The sequence below is a fragment of the Chelonoidis abingdonii genome, chromosome 15 (genome assembly GCF_003597395.2).
Source record: "Chelonoidis abingdonii isolate Lonesome George chromosome 15, CheloAbing_2.0, whole genome shotgun sequence".
Taxonomy (NCBI): domain Eukaryota; kingdom Metazoa; phylum Chordata; order Testudines; family Testudinidae; genus Chelonoidis; species Chelonoidis abingdonii.
Window position 1 is genome coordinate 7,352,352 of NC_133783.1, and position 15,896 is coordinate 7,368,247.

At 41.4% G+C, this 15,896-nt stretch overlaps 1 protein-coding gene across 5 annotated transcripts in view; it reads left to right on the top strand.

Annotated features, from left to right (window-relative positions):
- Window positions 1-15,896, top strand: part of LOC116828264 (L-threonine ammonia-lyase-like) — a 50,393-nt gene that overhangs the window by 28,143 nt on the left and 6,354 nt on the right. For all 5 annotated transcript variants that reach the window (XM_032786376.2, XM_032786377.2, XM_075072653.1 and 2 more), the window contains 6 exons: window positions 3,694-3,859; window positions 6,929-7,025; window positions 8,141-8,216; window positions 9,860-9,985; window positions 13,328-13,495; window positions 14,553-14,610. In XM_032786376.2, the coding sequence (XP_032642267.1) occupies window positions 3,694-3,859; window positions 6,929-7,025; window positions 8,141-8,216; window positions 9,860-9,985; window positions 13,328-13,495; window positions 14,553-14,610 (691 nt within the window). The remainder of the gene's footprint in view (window positions 1-3,693; window positions 3,860-6,928; window positions 7,026-8,140; window positions 8,217-9,859; window positions 9,986-13,327; window positions 13,496-14,552; window positions 14,611-15,896) is intronic.

Genomic DNA, 15,896 nt, shown 5'->3' on the forward strand with positions numbered 1-15,896 from the left:
GCTGTACGACCACAGCTGTAACTCCCAGCGCTGTACATTTCCAAGTGTAGCCAAGCCCTCAGACACCAAAACTAAAAAGAAAACACAGAGCCATGCCCTAAAGGGATGTCTGACTCTTGCTCTTTTGGGTGTAGATTTGAACAGCATTCCTGGATAATGGACACTCACAGGAGACATCCCTGCTTCTCATACTCTTGAGCTCATGTGTGTCAGGAATTTCAACCCTACCTGTCCCAGTTTTTCATAATATACCAAATGATTTCCTGTGCAGTAACTTGTGTTTTGGAAAGTTAGGCTATGTACAGAGAACCAGGAGTATTTGTTTCAGGGTTTTGTAATCTATGTTTTATAACATTTGGAAGTGTTTTTTGGTTGGCAGTTGTGCAAAAATACCCAAAATAAAAACCTCAACCCTCCCCACCAACCTCAAGATTTGATTCTTCTAGTTTGGTGATGCTCTGAGCCCAAACTGTTAAAAATCAAAATAATGCCTTTCCAAATAGCAGTTACAATCCCATTAAATCCATTCATGTGGATGTACTCATCACACACTAGCTATACACTATCACCCACACACTTTACTGAAAAAGATATGAAAAGTGTGACAAGGAGGCTAACATACCTGGACCTTAGGAGACTAGGATCAAGTAAATCTCAGAAGTGAGGGGTCTCCTGCCAGTAGTCTCCTTCCACTTAACCAAGAGGACTCTAGCTCAAATGCCTACACTGGTCACAACTGTGGCTGTGACAGGCAGTTATGTAGATACTCAGCTCTCCAAAGTCTCTGTCCAGTGACATAACCAACAAACTATCCTTCCTCCTCTGCTATGGATACCATCTTACCATCCTCTAAGTTATGATCCTTGTTGACAAATACTAACTCTCTCAGTTGGAAGTGTTTGGTGTCAAGCTCACTACTATTCCACCTTCACAGCACAAATGAAGTGCTATTCTGTGTCAGTAAAACTAACATGAGACTTTAGGTGGGGAAGCAAAACTTCATATTCATAACTGCCTGTGAAATTCTAGGTAGCAGTATGTAATTACCCAAGTTGGAATTCAGTCATGATGTCCACATTAATGCCGTACTAGTGGCAGGGATCTTTAATAGCCACAAGTCTTCAGGACACGAACTTTACATTTCTCCTGAAAGAAAGCACATACAGTAGCACAGTGACTCCAGAACAATGCTGAAGCATGGATTCATTTGTGGATTCAAGGGCAAAGAATTGCAAACACTCCTTCTGTGAGTGTCCTGGGTTTTCTTGTTGAACTCTACAGCCAAGTACTGACCAGATGGGACCTCAAGTCACTTGAGATCTGCTGTGCTTCCTGAGGTTGGGATAGCTCAGTGGTTTGCGCGTTGGCCTGCTAAACCCAGGAATGTGAGCTCAATCCTTGAGAGGGCCCTTTAGGGATCTGGGGCAAAAATCTGTCTGGGACTTGGCCCTCCTTTTGAGCAGGGGGTTGGACTAGATGACGACCTAGGTCCCTTCCAACCCTGATAGTCTATGATTCTAGTACTACACCGGGTTAAATATTTCTAGAGCTATGTCTGCACAAGGAAATCCATATAAGTTAGGAGCCTAAATACCCCTGAGGATCTGGCCCCAGGAGTTTTGAAGGACATGTACAAAACTATGCCCTGCAAAAATTATAATGGCATACTTGAGGTGAGGAGCCTGTTTTCAAACCCTGGCATCTAACAGAGCATTTGAATCTTACATTTTGGAAGTAAATAGACACTCATCAAATAGCTAGTTTTACATCACAAGTGCTAATTTCAGAATACAAATGTGGGATTTATGTTCTATTAAATTACTGTTTATGTATAAAGAGGGAAGTGGAAGTGCTGCTCGTATTTCCCTTTATATCTAAGCATATAAAGGTAAAAAAACCCTAATGAATTAGTTTCATCACAAATGAAAGTGTTAAACATTAATGAAGTCTTTTCTAAATGTTAGCAAGGAACGTGTGACTGTCTAAAATGCCTGTCCAAGCTGCTAACAGGAATGTCGATCATGCCATATGAAAGGCAGTCTGGCATTTGATACAGCTTTGCATTTTTAAAGGAGCAGTATATATACATTGAATCTTCCAGAGCAACATTCGTCTTTGCAAGTCCTCATGAACTTCAACATGTAGATTGCAAGGGTAACTTTTTTAAAAAAAATAAATAAAAAATTCTTGGTTGGGGGAAAAAGTGTTCTAATAGCCCAGTCGAATTTTGCAAAGCGCAGATGATATTTTTATCTTGCTTTACTTGTAAAATAATCCTACATAAGGGGGAAGGAAGATTGGAAGATTATGGCCCTGGATTGGGGTTCAGTTCCCAGCTCATCCACAGACTTCATGTGTGACATTGAACAAGTTGGTTAATCTCACTCTGCCTCCTCTGTAAAACTGGGATAATATTGATTCCTCCCCCCCAACCTCTCTGTCTTGTCGATTAATATTGTAAATTGTTCAGGACGGGGGACTGTCTTTCTCTGTGTAGGTAAAGCAGCAAGCACACTGGGGCCCTGAGCTCTGTTGAGGCCTCTAGGTGTTACTATGATACAAATAATTAAACACACCCCCTTGCACTAGAGATAAAATTAAGGGATGAATATGTTGATAGAATGTAAAAAAATGAAATCACTGATACAGTAACTCTGCTTGGTTTATTGATGTCAGAGTATGTAGAATGCACACAAGTACTGAACAGGCACAGTTTCTGATTCATTTGTCATTCTGCAGGTTTAATTAAAATGGTTCTAAATCAGCCAGCTCTGAAGTTACAACAGTCTTATGTTGTACCTTGCTGGCTATGTGAATTCTTAATATATTCATTAAACTCCCTGTAGCTGTAAGTGTTTTTCCAGTGAATACTTAGGCAGACTAAATCCTCCTCTTATCCTTCATGGAGGTCTTCCAAGGGGTGTTAAGGTATCAGATTTTGACCCTGGATTGTGGAAAGTTTTGTGCTCCACTGATCTGGTCTGTATCTATGTGACTACGTAAACACAGTGCTTCCCTTTCCTGTAAATTCCCATTATTGTGAGCACTAAATCACACTCAAGAGAACAGAGATCGCTACACCTCACTAGATTCCTTCTTACTGTTTACAGTTTTGACTGGAGGATATTAGAATTCACGCAGCTTAAGGAAGTGATAGCAACAGAAACGGGAGTCCTCTCCTTGCCAGCAATGCCAATGGAGAATTCACCTGATCATAATTATAGTAGCCTGAGAGCTAGCAGGATAGGCTTTCTAGGGGCAGAAAGTTCAGCTCATTCATGGAGCAAAGCACTGCTTGTCACTTTAATCCTGACTCACCTGGATGAACTCCATCAGCCCTGTCACACTCAGATGGATTGCACACAGTAAAGTGGCTTAGAGATCTTGAAACATTTGCTGACCTGGCTGAAACTGCTGAACTTGCATCTGTTTCTTCCCATGGGATTATTTTGCTCCATGTTGCCTTTCAATGTAATGTTGTTTTAGAAAGTGTCAGGATTGCTAAGGTTCATTGCAGCTGCAATATATGTGAGGATCTGATCAGTAGCAGGAAGTATTTGCAAAGCCTCCTGCAAATTCTAACACTATATATTTCCATATGCAGTTTTCCTGATAAACTATAGCTTTGCAATAGCGAACTGCTAACAAGTCCCAACTCTGCAATGACTTGTTTTTTTTTTCCTTTTCCCCTAGGGAGGACAGTGCTATATACCTGTCAGGGCTGGGTACCATGGGATTGGAGATATATGAACAAGTGCCAAAGCTGGATGCAGTGATTTTTCCTGCAGGAGGCCACTGTGGATTGCTAGCAGGATCAGCTGCTGCCCTCAAACATCTCAACCCACACATTGCTGTGATTGTAAGTTGTTTTCACCTTTCAACTGTGTATTTTGAGAGACTTATCCTCCAATCTCTCAGGCTTCAGAAAGGTTCTGTATTCTACTAAAATACTGGGAATGAGTCTGTGTACACTATAGTCCCATGTTATTGGTTCCCATGGTCATCCGCCATGAGAACTCTATTTTAGAATTTGGGCAGCCTGCTTTGTTTCTTTTTTAATTGTTTGGGGTTTTGTTAGCTATGTAGGAACCTTTTTTTTTAAAGCAAATAAGACCAAACACTCCACATCTAAAGTTTTTACTGACCTGTTTTGGGGCTGTTTAATGGATTTAAGAGTGTTTATTTAGCTTGTTTGAAACCTGTGTGATCTTATTAAAAGTCTTTAGTTGCCTCCAAGTTTTAGGACACTGTAGAAGTCTTATTTGAAAGAACTTCAGCTAGATAGATCCCCAAAATAGAATGGAGATTACTTAATCTTTCCTCCTGGAAGGAGCAACTTATTCAGGTTAAAACTGAGGTCTCTGTGGATTATTGTGAAAATTTGTCCATAAAATAAAACATTCATCCCAAATGATACACAGAATAACCCCTTCTGGCTCTTAGTGTAGAAATTTCAGCTAGCAGCTGTTGAAATTGTAAGTGGTGGGATACAGCAGGCAACATAATTTCTGGATGATGCAAGGTTGCTTGACATTGCAAGGTCAAATGACTTTAGCCACCCACAAATGTATAATAGCTATAAAAAATACTACCTGGAGGGCTCCTAAAGATGGACACCAAACTAAACTTAAATGCAAACACCTCTGAATATTAAGAAATTGGAATCAAGAGCCAAAATTTTAGGCTCTAGTCCATCTCTGCATATTGGTCATGGTGATGATTATTCATGATAAATTAATTTATATATTAAAAACATGGGATAAGACTTGAGGTCTTTGGTCATTTTTTACTCAGTCTTGGGAGTTTACCTGGATATAGAACTCTGAACTTGGCCCAAGGGAAAAACAAACCTATACTGAATATAATGGAAACTGGTATGAATCATTGACGAGACCGAAATCTCCAGAGGACCATAGTACTCAAGGCTGGAAATGTATATGATGATGATGATGCTATTCCATTATTCCCCATCCCTGGACAAAAGGCTTAGGCCCTACTTAAGGCCTATTTTGAGGACTTAAGTGGCACATGGGCCTTGTGCTCTCCCTGTGCATCAGGGTGAAATTCACCCTGTTTTTGTATGTATCTTATTTTTTCCTCATTTGTATGTAAAACCTGCAGAAAATGAGGTGATGCCTGTTGGTCAAGATAATTGGTGCCAGTGTGTTTTCTTCTTAGGGAGAGATGTAATAGTCCAATGACTTAATTGTCCTTTCTTTCTATGACACAAACGAACAGCTGGATTAAAAATACATTTTTATTTATTTATTGCTTGCTCCCTGTCATGGTATAAATCCCCACTCTGAACCTTAGCGTCCAAAAGATGGGGTACCAGCATGAATTCCTCTAAGCTCAATTTCCAGCTTAGTACTTGTAGCGCTGCCACCAACCAGGAATTACAGTGCCTGGTACACTCTGGTCCCCCCAAAACCTTGCCCCGGGACCCCCAAGACCCAGACCCTCTGGATCTTACCACAAGTAAAGTAAACTCTTTCCCCCACCGTTGCCTCTCCCAGGCTTCCCCTCCCTGGGTTACCCTGAACTGTGATTCAAACCCTTGAATCTTAAACAGAGGGAAAAAATGCACCTTCCCCGCCTTCTCTCTCCCCTCCCAGATTCTCCCTGGAGAGAGACAGTAATCCTTAAACAGAGAGAAATTAGCTTTCTCTCCCCTTCCCTCTCCTTTTCTCCCCACCAATTCCCTGGTTAATCCAACCCATCCCCTTGGCACCACCAGAATAAAAAAACATCAGTTCTTAAACAAAACTTTTAATTAAAGACGAAAAACATAAAAAATGTATCTTTAAAATTTAAGGTGATTATATAGGGTCTCAGCTTATAGACACTGGAATACCCTCCCAGACTAAGTTACAGTACAAATTAAAAAATCCCCTCAAGTCAATACCATTTGCAAATAAAAAAACAAACATAAGCTAACTCGCCTTATCTACCTAGTACTCACATTCTAACGCTGTAAGCTTATTCAGGGAGATTGGAGAGAAAACCTGTGCACGTTCTGGCACTCTCAGCACCCAGAGAGAACAACAACCAAAAAACTGACAGCACACACAGAAACTCCTCCCCAAGATTTGAAAGTATCTTCCCCTGATTGGTCCTCTGGTCAGGTGACAGCCAGGCTTACTGAACTTGTTAACCCTTTACAGTCAAAAGAGATATAAAGTACTTCTGTTCTATTAACTCCTACTGTCTGTTTATGACACTCCCATTACAGCAGAACTTGATGTTGTTTAAAAGGAATCTTTTATGATCAGGTGACAAGTTAAAAGGAACAATTCAGACTCCTTTTATGAGCTTATTCTTTCATGCCAAAAGTGATGAGAGATTTAATTTGATTTATTTGGAGGAGTTTAGCGACTGAGAAATCATAGTGGGACCACTATCAAGGTAAAATCATAAATTAAAATCAACACACCACCTTATCCAGTTAAAATAATGCCCTAGACTACTGAAAGGTTTTTTATAATATAAACAAATGGTGAATATTCAACTAAAAGCAAAATTATAACTCATCCGCCATCTCGTGTCAGTAGGATTAGACTAGTCAATTTCACTTTGTTTTGTACCAGTACAATGCTTCTGTGTTTTGGGTCCCCATGTAGGGAAATGGTTTTGATCCTTTTGAAATTCATGCAAACGTTTCTGTTCACTATTATTTTTAACCAATTCCCATCCCCCCCTTTTTTTCTTTAGAAAACCTAAATTTGGGCCTTTACCAAACAGATGGTTTATCTTTAGTAGGAGGGAGCAGCTAAAATTTAATTGGCAAAGGGGGTTCATAATGGTTGCTAATCATGATAACAAACTTTGCCCACACTTCTTACAGAATTGGTTTCCTTGGTGTTGGTAGTTCCTGTTGTAACTTGATCTGCATAGGAGTAGTTAAAGATTTTTTTTCCTCCTTTCCCAGGGTGTTGAATCGGAGAGTTTCCCTGTGTTACAACAATCATTAAAGATAGGCCATCCTATTGAAGACCAGGCCTGTAGCAACCATCAGTTTTATAGAGGTAAAAGTATGAAATCAGACAATAAATGTTGTTATGGATTTCTACAGTCTGTGAATCTTCTTTTCCAATTGATCCACATCAAGTCTAACTGAAGTGAAATGTCTATTTGAAGTGTCGTGGTTTAATAAATGCTGCTAATAGCAAACCACAGAGCTGGACTTTATAACATGGATGCAATAATAAGACTTCCAGATCCCACATTTTGATACACAAAAGAACACTTAGGGACATAAATGTATTTATTTAGGGCCACATTTTGCCAGTTGTATCACAGCTAGTAGTAACTTATTCCACTGAAATCAATGGAATAGCTTGCAAAGTAAGATGTGAATCAACACAAGGGTGGCAGAATACAGTGATTACTTACTTAGACATATAAAACAACAAGGCAGCAGCATTTGGAAATGGGGTTCCCAGTTTTGGGGGTTTGTCATTTAATTTTCAGAGAAACCTGCATATTTAAACAAATAACAAAACAAACAAAACCCCCTGTTTTAGCTGATTTTTTTTCAGAACACCTCCTGCATTAAGCTCAATGAGCGTTAGAGGTCAACACCGCTGAAAATACAGCTGCGTGAGCATGAAAAATCTCCACTTCCTTCTTAACAATCTCTCTCTCCCTCCCACCCCACACACGATCTCATATCAACTTGTGGATATTCCTCCACTTAATTGAGCTAGATAACAAAACCAAACTTCTTACTATTGTTAATAATCCCTCCTACTCTATACTCTCATTTTTTTGACCACCCCACTTAGCCACTATGCCTCACAAACTTGATGTCCCTTTCAACTCCTCATATTATGTAATTCAGGTGCTGTTGCACATTGAGAACCACATAATCACTGGGTCACTGGAGTCAATGGAACTTGGCAGGCCTTGGGGCCTCTTATGTGTCTCTTATGTTGGCAGACTACTTCTATTTGAATACATAAATAACAGGTAATTAATATATTTTTAAAACTGCATAATGGCAATGTGCTGTGTGTGTGTTTTATTTCCAAAAAAACCCCCAAAAAACCAAAACAACAAAAAAACAAGCCCAGGGCTCTAGGCAAGTTTGGACATCACTAAATAGCCAGCTTCATTTTTGATGTGTTGCTTAAATCTGCAGATGTGAGTGGACCTTGCTTTGGTACCAATTCTTTGCAGTTGACTGGGAAGCTTGTAGACAAGGTTGTTACCGTGAGGTAGGTAAAGAAGGACAATGTAGTGAATGATGTTGACTTGAATGGGTATTTGTAAAATGAAATAGTGTTGTACATTAGAGAGGGGCTATATAGGCTTCTCCCTGAGGGCCTGATCAGTCCTGACTTCCATTGAATTCCATGGTTTATCGATTTTTTTCAGTGAAACTTTCAATGCTTGGGACTGCAGGATCAAGCTCTGAGGTCCTGAGTGAACTCTTTGAAGTCAGGAACAGTTTTTCTATTGATTTTTCTATAGCTCTTAAATGGGCAGATAATCTCCGACTAAGTAGCATTTATCTTCCCATCTGCTTTGGCATTCATTTGACTGTATGGCCTTCAGCTGTATCTTTTATATAGTGTATTTCATACTAACTGTATCCCAAGTACTTTCAGAGTCATAAATAATATTTACGCAGTTACCTCTTTCCCATTTTAAAATATATATCTAGACACAGAAGCAAAGGAGAGAAGTGTTTTTCAGGTGAGATTTAGAATGGGGAGAGACAGGTAGTAGAATAAAGGGAGGCTCTTCCAGATAACAGGCATTTTTGGATGACTGTATGGAATTGTAGCTGATGTTTAGATGATGATGCAGTGCTATTTACCCTAATATATGATCAACCCATGGAAGAAATGTAAGCCAGATCCGTAACTGGGGTAAACTGGCCAGTTGAGGATCAACCCTTATGCCTTTTTCGGGGCAACTATGCTTGCAGTATCTACCTTGAGGTAGTGCAGGTTCTCTTAGTGACAGCTGGATGAATAGTGGGGAAAATTATTCCTGGATGTTTAAGCTAATCAAGATTCAGCCATATTCATGAACCATTTATGTTCATTTTCTATGAACATTCAAGCCTTCCAAATTTAGCAGTGTGATTATTGACAAAAATTGACCATGATGCTCAGGTGACTTTTGAATTGTATATTCTACTGTAAAATACACAATTCTGTGCGGGTTATATAATCACCCAAACAGAAGCAATGCCAAGTGACTTTTGTATATAAGTAACATAACATAAATTGCAAATATTAATAATCTGAAGGCCAAGATTTGGATGTTAACAAAATTCATGAATAATTAAGAATAACACAGAAAAGAGAATATTGGTGGGAAAATGGCAAAATGCTCACGTACACATAATACCTTTTATCCAAATATCAGATGCTATAAACAAGCCCTATCTTACAATTCTTATTGACATGTTTGGTCCCAGGGTAGCAAAAGGGTTACCGCATGTGAGTAAGGACTTCATCCATTAGTTAAATTTGGTCACCTTCATGGTGTGGGAACAGCCCTTTAACAACATACAGCAATTCTATACAACAGTGCAGGACAGCCAGTGGAAAACAACTTACCCAAGTCAAACAGCAGGAGCAATTTAGGTAGGTGGGATGTACATATCCAACCGGGTATTTAGCCAGAATGCTGAGCCTAAAGCCCCTATTCTTGCAAAAAAATAGCGTGTGGTCAAGACCTATTTTCACAGCTAGCAGTACAGTTTCCCATAATGCTATAGTCCTAAATAAACCCACCAAGGACCAAAGGAATCCCTTAATACATAAATATCTTGTCTCATCCCATTAATTCTTTTAAATTCACTCTGTATTTCATTCAGTTTTGACACAGTTCCTTTTGCCTTCAGGGAAGAGGACATTCTAATTTCCATGCTGCGGTTGCTGGAGTTTGAGAGAGCCACGGTGGATGCGGAAGGGGCTATTGGACTTGCAGCCTTAATTGCTGGGAAGCTGCCAGAGTTAAAGAGTAAAAGGTGCAGCATCTATAAACCAGCTATTACAAACACAGAGATTACCAAGGAAGTCACATGAAAGTGTGTGCGCACTCTACTTTTCAGACACAAAGGGGTCCCTTATTCTCCTTTATTCTGAATGTTGAGGCACTCACTACTGTCAGTCGGATGCTGCACTCGGGATAACTTGCTGAAATAGAGAGAGACAGACGGCCAGACCTTCAGCTGAAATTCTCCAAAACCAGGGGCAAAAGTAATTTAAAAGTCTTACCAGTACAGGGGCCTGGCTTCAGGCCCCCACAAGGGGAGGGGCCTCAGGTGGAAGGGGCAGGGCTGGGGGTCAGCCTCCTCCAGCCAGCCCTTCAGCATGGCGGGGCCTGCACCACTCAGGGCTCCAGCAGTGATTTAAAAGGGCCTGGGGCTCTGGCCACTGCTGCAATGGCAGCAGCTGGGAGCCCCAGGCCCTTTTAAATCACTGGGCCCTGGGGCAACTCCCCTTTTGCCCCCTCCCACAGCCCGGGGGGGGAGGCAAAAGGGGCAGCAACGTTAAAGCGCTGTCGGCTGCTTACGGGCCCATTCCGACAGCCATTTCTTACCAGTATGCCAGCATGATGCGGCCCACTTTCACCACTGTCTGTAACCATCAATGCAGTGAAACAAATCGATCCAAAGGGTTCAATCCTGAAAGATGTTGAGCACTCTGGCCCCAACGTCAATCAGTGAGCTTTGATGTGTGTTTTAAAAATGAGCATGTGTGTAAATGCTGCGTTGGATCCGGTTCAGGATGTTCAACACCTTGCAGGGCTGAGCCCAAGCTCATGGCAGAGCCCATAACGTGTGTGGATTATTTCAGTTTTGGTTTTTCATTGTGTGGCATCTCCTCTTGACAAAACTTATGTCTTTGGTCACTGTGTAGGCTCAACAAGAGAATTATCGGCTGAGTGATACAGCCTAGCATACCTTGTACTATACTGGCAATTAAATTACGGAGTAGCGCCTAGAAAAGATGAAGTGCAATAAACTCAAATAGAGTGAGACTGTAGTGAAAGAGAAGAAGCCTGGAACTGGGAGTGAGGAGATCTGAGTTCTGTTTCTTTAGCAGTGCCATAGACTAATGTGTGACTTCAAACAAATCGCTTAGATTTCAATAGAGGTAGGTGCTTAAATATGATGGAGGTTAAGGGCCAGATCCTCACTGTGGTCAGTCTGCAGAATTATGATGAGACTTAATCATAGATTACTAGGGTTGGAAGGGACCTCAAGAGATCATCTAGTCCAACCCCCAGCTCAAAGCAGGACCAATCCCCAGCTGGCCTCCTCAAGGACTGAGCTCACAACCCTGGGTTTAGCAGGCCAATGCTCAAACCACTGAGCTATCTCTCCCCCCTTTATATAGCACCTTGAACATATCACCCAAATGTTCAATGGGCTTTTTCACTGTTACTAAAGTCCCTAACAGTGACTCTCAGAGGGGTGGTTCCACGGAGCTGTGCTTAATACTTCTTTGCGATTGCTAGATGGGGGGGTCTCTTAATAGTTATTGATTCATTTTACTTGACAACATCAGTTGGTATTTTGATGGTACCCACAAAGATCTGGGGAGTCTGGATATTCAGTCCCACAATTGCCTACAGAAAATACTGGACAATGGTGAGGCAACTGGTGTGTTGAGACCACTGCTTATCACGAGTATCAGTATTGGCTCATTGTTACCTGGCACTCTTTGTTGTTCCTTAGATTGCAAAGAGCTCTTTAGAGCAGAGGCCTTCCCTTTTTGAACAGTGCCAAGCACAACAAGGCCCTGGACCACGTCTGGGGCTCCTAGGCACTACTTCAGTACAAATCATCATCCCAGTATTCTACTAAACAGAACTCTAAACTATAACAACATTAAGGCCTCTAAAGCCTTAACTAGCCCGGGACGAGCCTCACAAGCTACGACTATGCTACAAGGTAGGGGTGCGATTTCCCTGCTCATGTAGATGTACTTGTGCCAGTTCTCATTGAGCTGGCGTGGGTAGGTGCAATAGCAGGGGTAGTGGCAGCAGAGGCACAGCTGAGCCATGCCCAGTACAAGCCTGCCTCAAGCGAGTGAGTACCTCCTCAGCACAGCTCAGCCATGCTTCCACACCAGCTACCTGCGCTACTGTGGCCACACTGCTATTTATACTCATGCTAGCTTGATGAGAACTAGTGTGAGGATGTGTGTGTGAGCAGGGAAATCGCACCCTTAGCTCACAGGGTAGAGGTAGCCTGAGAGACCACCTCTCTTCCTATGACACTGCTACAGGTCTGATCAACAGAGGCACTGATATAATAGAGCGGGTGTGGCCGACAGTGTGTTCTCATAAGGGTCCTGGGGGCTCTGGAATGCCCTCCCAGCTCTGGACTGATAGATGCTCAGGGTACACTACAGCTCTATGACCTTTGAAGAGCAGTGAGAAGATTTCAAAATGAATGTGAGTATTGGTATTTAACTATGAGCTGCTGCTTGGTGTGTGATACCATAGTGATGAGCACCATAGAAACTCTCATGGGGAAATTGGTAATTCTGTCTTGAGAGAAGGGTTTGAATAGTGTGCAGTAAATAGGACCTGGGACTGCCCATTGAATGAGAAAACAAAATATTGAATGGAAATAAACATATCCCCACTGAGCATATTCAGCACCTCTCGCTGTCTTGGTCTTACACCAGTGCAACGCCACTGCTTATAACAGTAGAAGTGCTAATGTTGACACAGCACAGACATTTTTACTCCCATGTCCTCTATGGAGCATGGGCTCCTTTCTTTAGACAGGAGCAGGAAAAGGAGCACCTCTTGGAACGTCACTGGTGGAAAAACTCCAGACTGAGAGTTACTGACCGAGCTCCCTTCCAAGGTAGGGATATAATGAATGTACACTTATATGATGCCTTTCATCTGGAAGCATCCCACACTACTTTGGAAGGCGTGTACATGGCATCTCTCACACCAAAGAAATGCAGCCACCTCCAGCAGCAGACAGCATTCACAACACCCTGTTTGGTCAGTATAGGCTCCAAGGGAAGAACCTCTACTACATTGTCAACACCACTTCCTGGATCGTGTTTTTTCTCTTGTGAGGTCCCTCGTCCAAGTACTGACCGGACTCTGCCTTTAGCTAGTGAGAGCTGAGGTGATCGTGGCATGAGGTAATATGGAAGCATACGCCATCTGAAAAGTAATAGGAGAGGGCAGCTGCAGCAGAAGGCAAAAGTGGATATTGCGTACTGTATCAATACAGTTACTGAAATATCTGCATTACTCTCTAGTATGACAATTCTACAGGAATTTCTTTGCATAAACAAGAAGGAAATAGTCCCTGTTTGCTCTTGTCTTTCAGAGTGGCAATCACTGTATGCAGTGGTAACTTGGAGCTACCTTTGATGAGGCAGTGCATAGATCGTGCCCTGACCCTTGACAACAGAGTCTGCAAATTTTCCCTCCTTCTCTCTGATTGTCCAAGAGCTATTTCAAAGCTACTGGAGATACTGACTCGGGAGGAAGTGAGGTAATTCAGAATCCTGTATTTATAGCCGGTATTACATTGTTGAGAAAATAGCACAATGGACTCAGTGTTTTTAAAGACTATTGCATGCTTATAAGTGACAGCTGAAGGCAAAGGGAGTAATCCAGTGGTTTACACAAATGACTAAAATAACCCAGGGAATCTATGTATATAGCACTGTTGTGACAGGGAAAGGTTTTTGACAGAGGCTACAAGCGGAACATTGGTATGTGCCCTCCATAATACGTCTACAACTGTTCAGCTCTGGGTGGCTCATCAATGTTGAAATGTAGAATGTCATTGCTTCTAGTCATTGCAAGGCCTCTACTTTTATTAAAACAAATTTGAATTGCTTTCTGAGCCATATGGTGCTAGTTTCTCTCCTAGTCATTTTAATCTCTATATTAAATGCTTCTCAAAGCATGAAACAGTATAGAGTATGGGCAAATCCTGCCTTCTGATGTAAATACAAGTCCTGTGCACACATACAAAAGCTAAGTTTGGCCCTTAACCCTATAAATAAAATACATAGTTGGTGAAGTGCTAACAAAACTTGCAGGCCAAGTGACTCCATGGGGGAGTACTTGGGAAATGAAAGGAGAAATGGAATGGAGAATTCAATTGGAAAAATCTCTTCAGAGTTAACCTTCTACAAGGTCTTTCAGTGCTGTCTAATTTTAGCATATTATCTCTCTTCCTGGTTGCTCCCATCCAGCTCTTGCACTTTGGTCCAACCGCGCATATCCATTTGATGGCTGCTATAAATTTCCCAGATACGTGCTAACAATCCATTGATCTAAGTGCAATGGTAATAGGATGACAGCGGTGCAGCAGATGTCATGAAGGGCCAGTAGCTACGGGACTAAAAGCATTTTAGGGATGTGAACAGCCTCTGCTATGACCCCATATTTATTTCAGCATATGAATAAGGTTCGAAGTACATCACCCTTCTTTCCTCCAACGACACCTGCATGAATTTTATTGTCAAATGCTTTCTGTAAGTGTTTGAGCAATGACAAAGATTTGCCCTGCTCTTTAATTTATTCTTGGTTTGTTCTAGGGTGCTGGATATCAAACAAGAACACATGTTTGTGATATCTGATCTCTTCACTATTAAGGTAAGGGGGGAATGCAGTTTGTCACTTCAGCAGTACTGGCCTCTCACAAACTTGGCTGTAATTGTAATTATAGAGAAGTTAGGACTCTTCTGCCTTCATATATCTTCACATAATCATGTGGGTTGATAAGGCATTGTAATGCCACCCAGCAGAAAATATAGACTTTGGAAGCAGGATGTTAGATAATCAGTAGTACTGTGTGTTATAGGGCAACTTAATCACTGTGTTCTTAACAGGCATATAAATAATCCATGAGTAGCTTCTCCTATCATTGAAATGCAGACAGTTCTGGGTGAAATACTGAAGCTATTGGTACTGCAGAGCTACATTGTATATAACATTTCTGGACTGGAAGTGATGAGCAAGAGCATGCAGCTGAACTTTCAGGAGGAATCTCTGTAGTTTGAATGTTCCTACCCAAACTTGAATTGGGCCAAGACCCCCTGTATGGCTAACACTGCTATTCTTAGGCCAAGTGTTATGGAATCTTTGATCAGAATGGGACCTCAGTTCTGCACTGATTTTCCTGTTTTTAGCTTGCTGGCAGTTCTGAAAAATAAATCAATGGAAGAGTCTGTTCTAGATGAACCGAAAATGTTGGCCCATTGAAAAAAATCCGTTTCCGGTCAAACATTTAATTTGACCCAAAGGTTTTGTTCTGGGTATTTTTAAAGGGCACAAAATGGCCAGAGAAAGTGGTGGTAACGATGCCACTGTCTTCATTATTTTTTAACCTAGTGGTTATAGGGGATGTGGCAGACGAGGATTCAGTTTTTCCCCTTTGCTTGATGGGGAAAAGGGTTTTGAAAAGGAGTCTCCTACATATCAGGAAAGCGCCCTAGCCCTGGGGCTATGGGATAGTTTCAATCTCTTCTTTCAGAGTAGCAGCCATGCTAGTCTGTATCCGCGAAAAGAACAGGAGTAGTTGTGGCACCTTAGAGACTAACAAATTTATTTCAGCATAAGCTTTCGTGGGCTACAGCTCACTTCTTCAGATGCATACAGAGAACATGAAAAGGTGAAAGTATGTATACTTTCACTTTTTTTCATGTTCTCTGTATATATAAATATCTCCTGTCTATGTGTTCTATTCTATGCATCTCAGTTTCTCCTGTTGAAGCTATTCCACTTTGTGTAAAAAAAGTTATTGGAGCAGGGACTTGACTGCAGGTATTCCACATCCTAGATGAGTCCTCTCATCACCAGGCTGTAGAGTCATTCTTATTCATTCCTTGCCTCAATCATTATTCACTGTCACACACAATTGAATGACGTAACTGAAATCA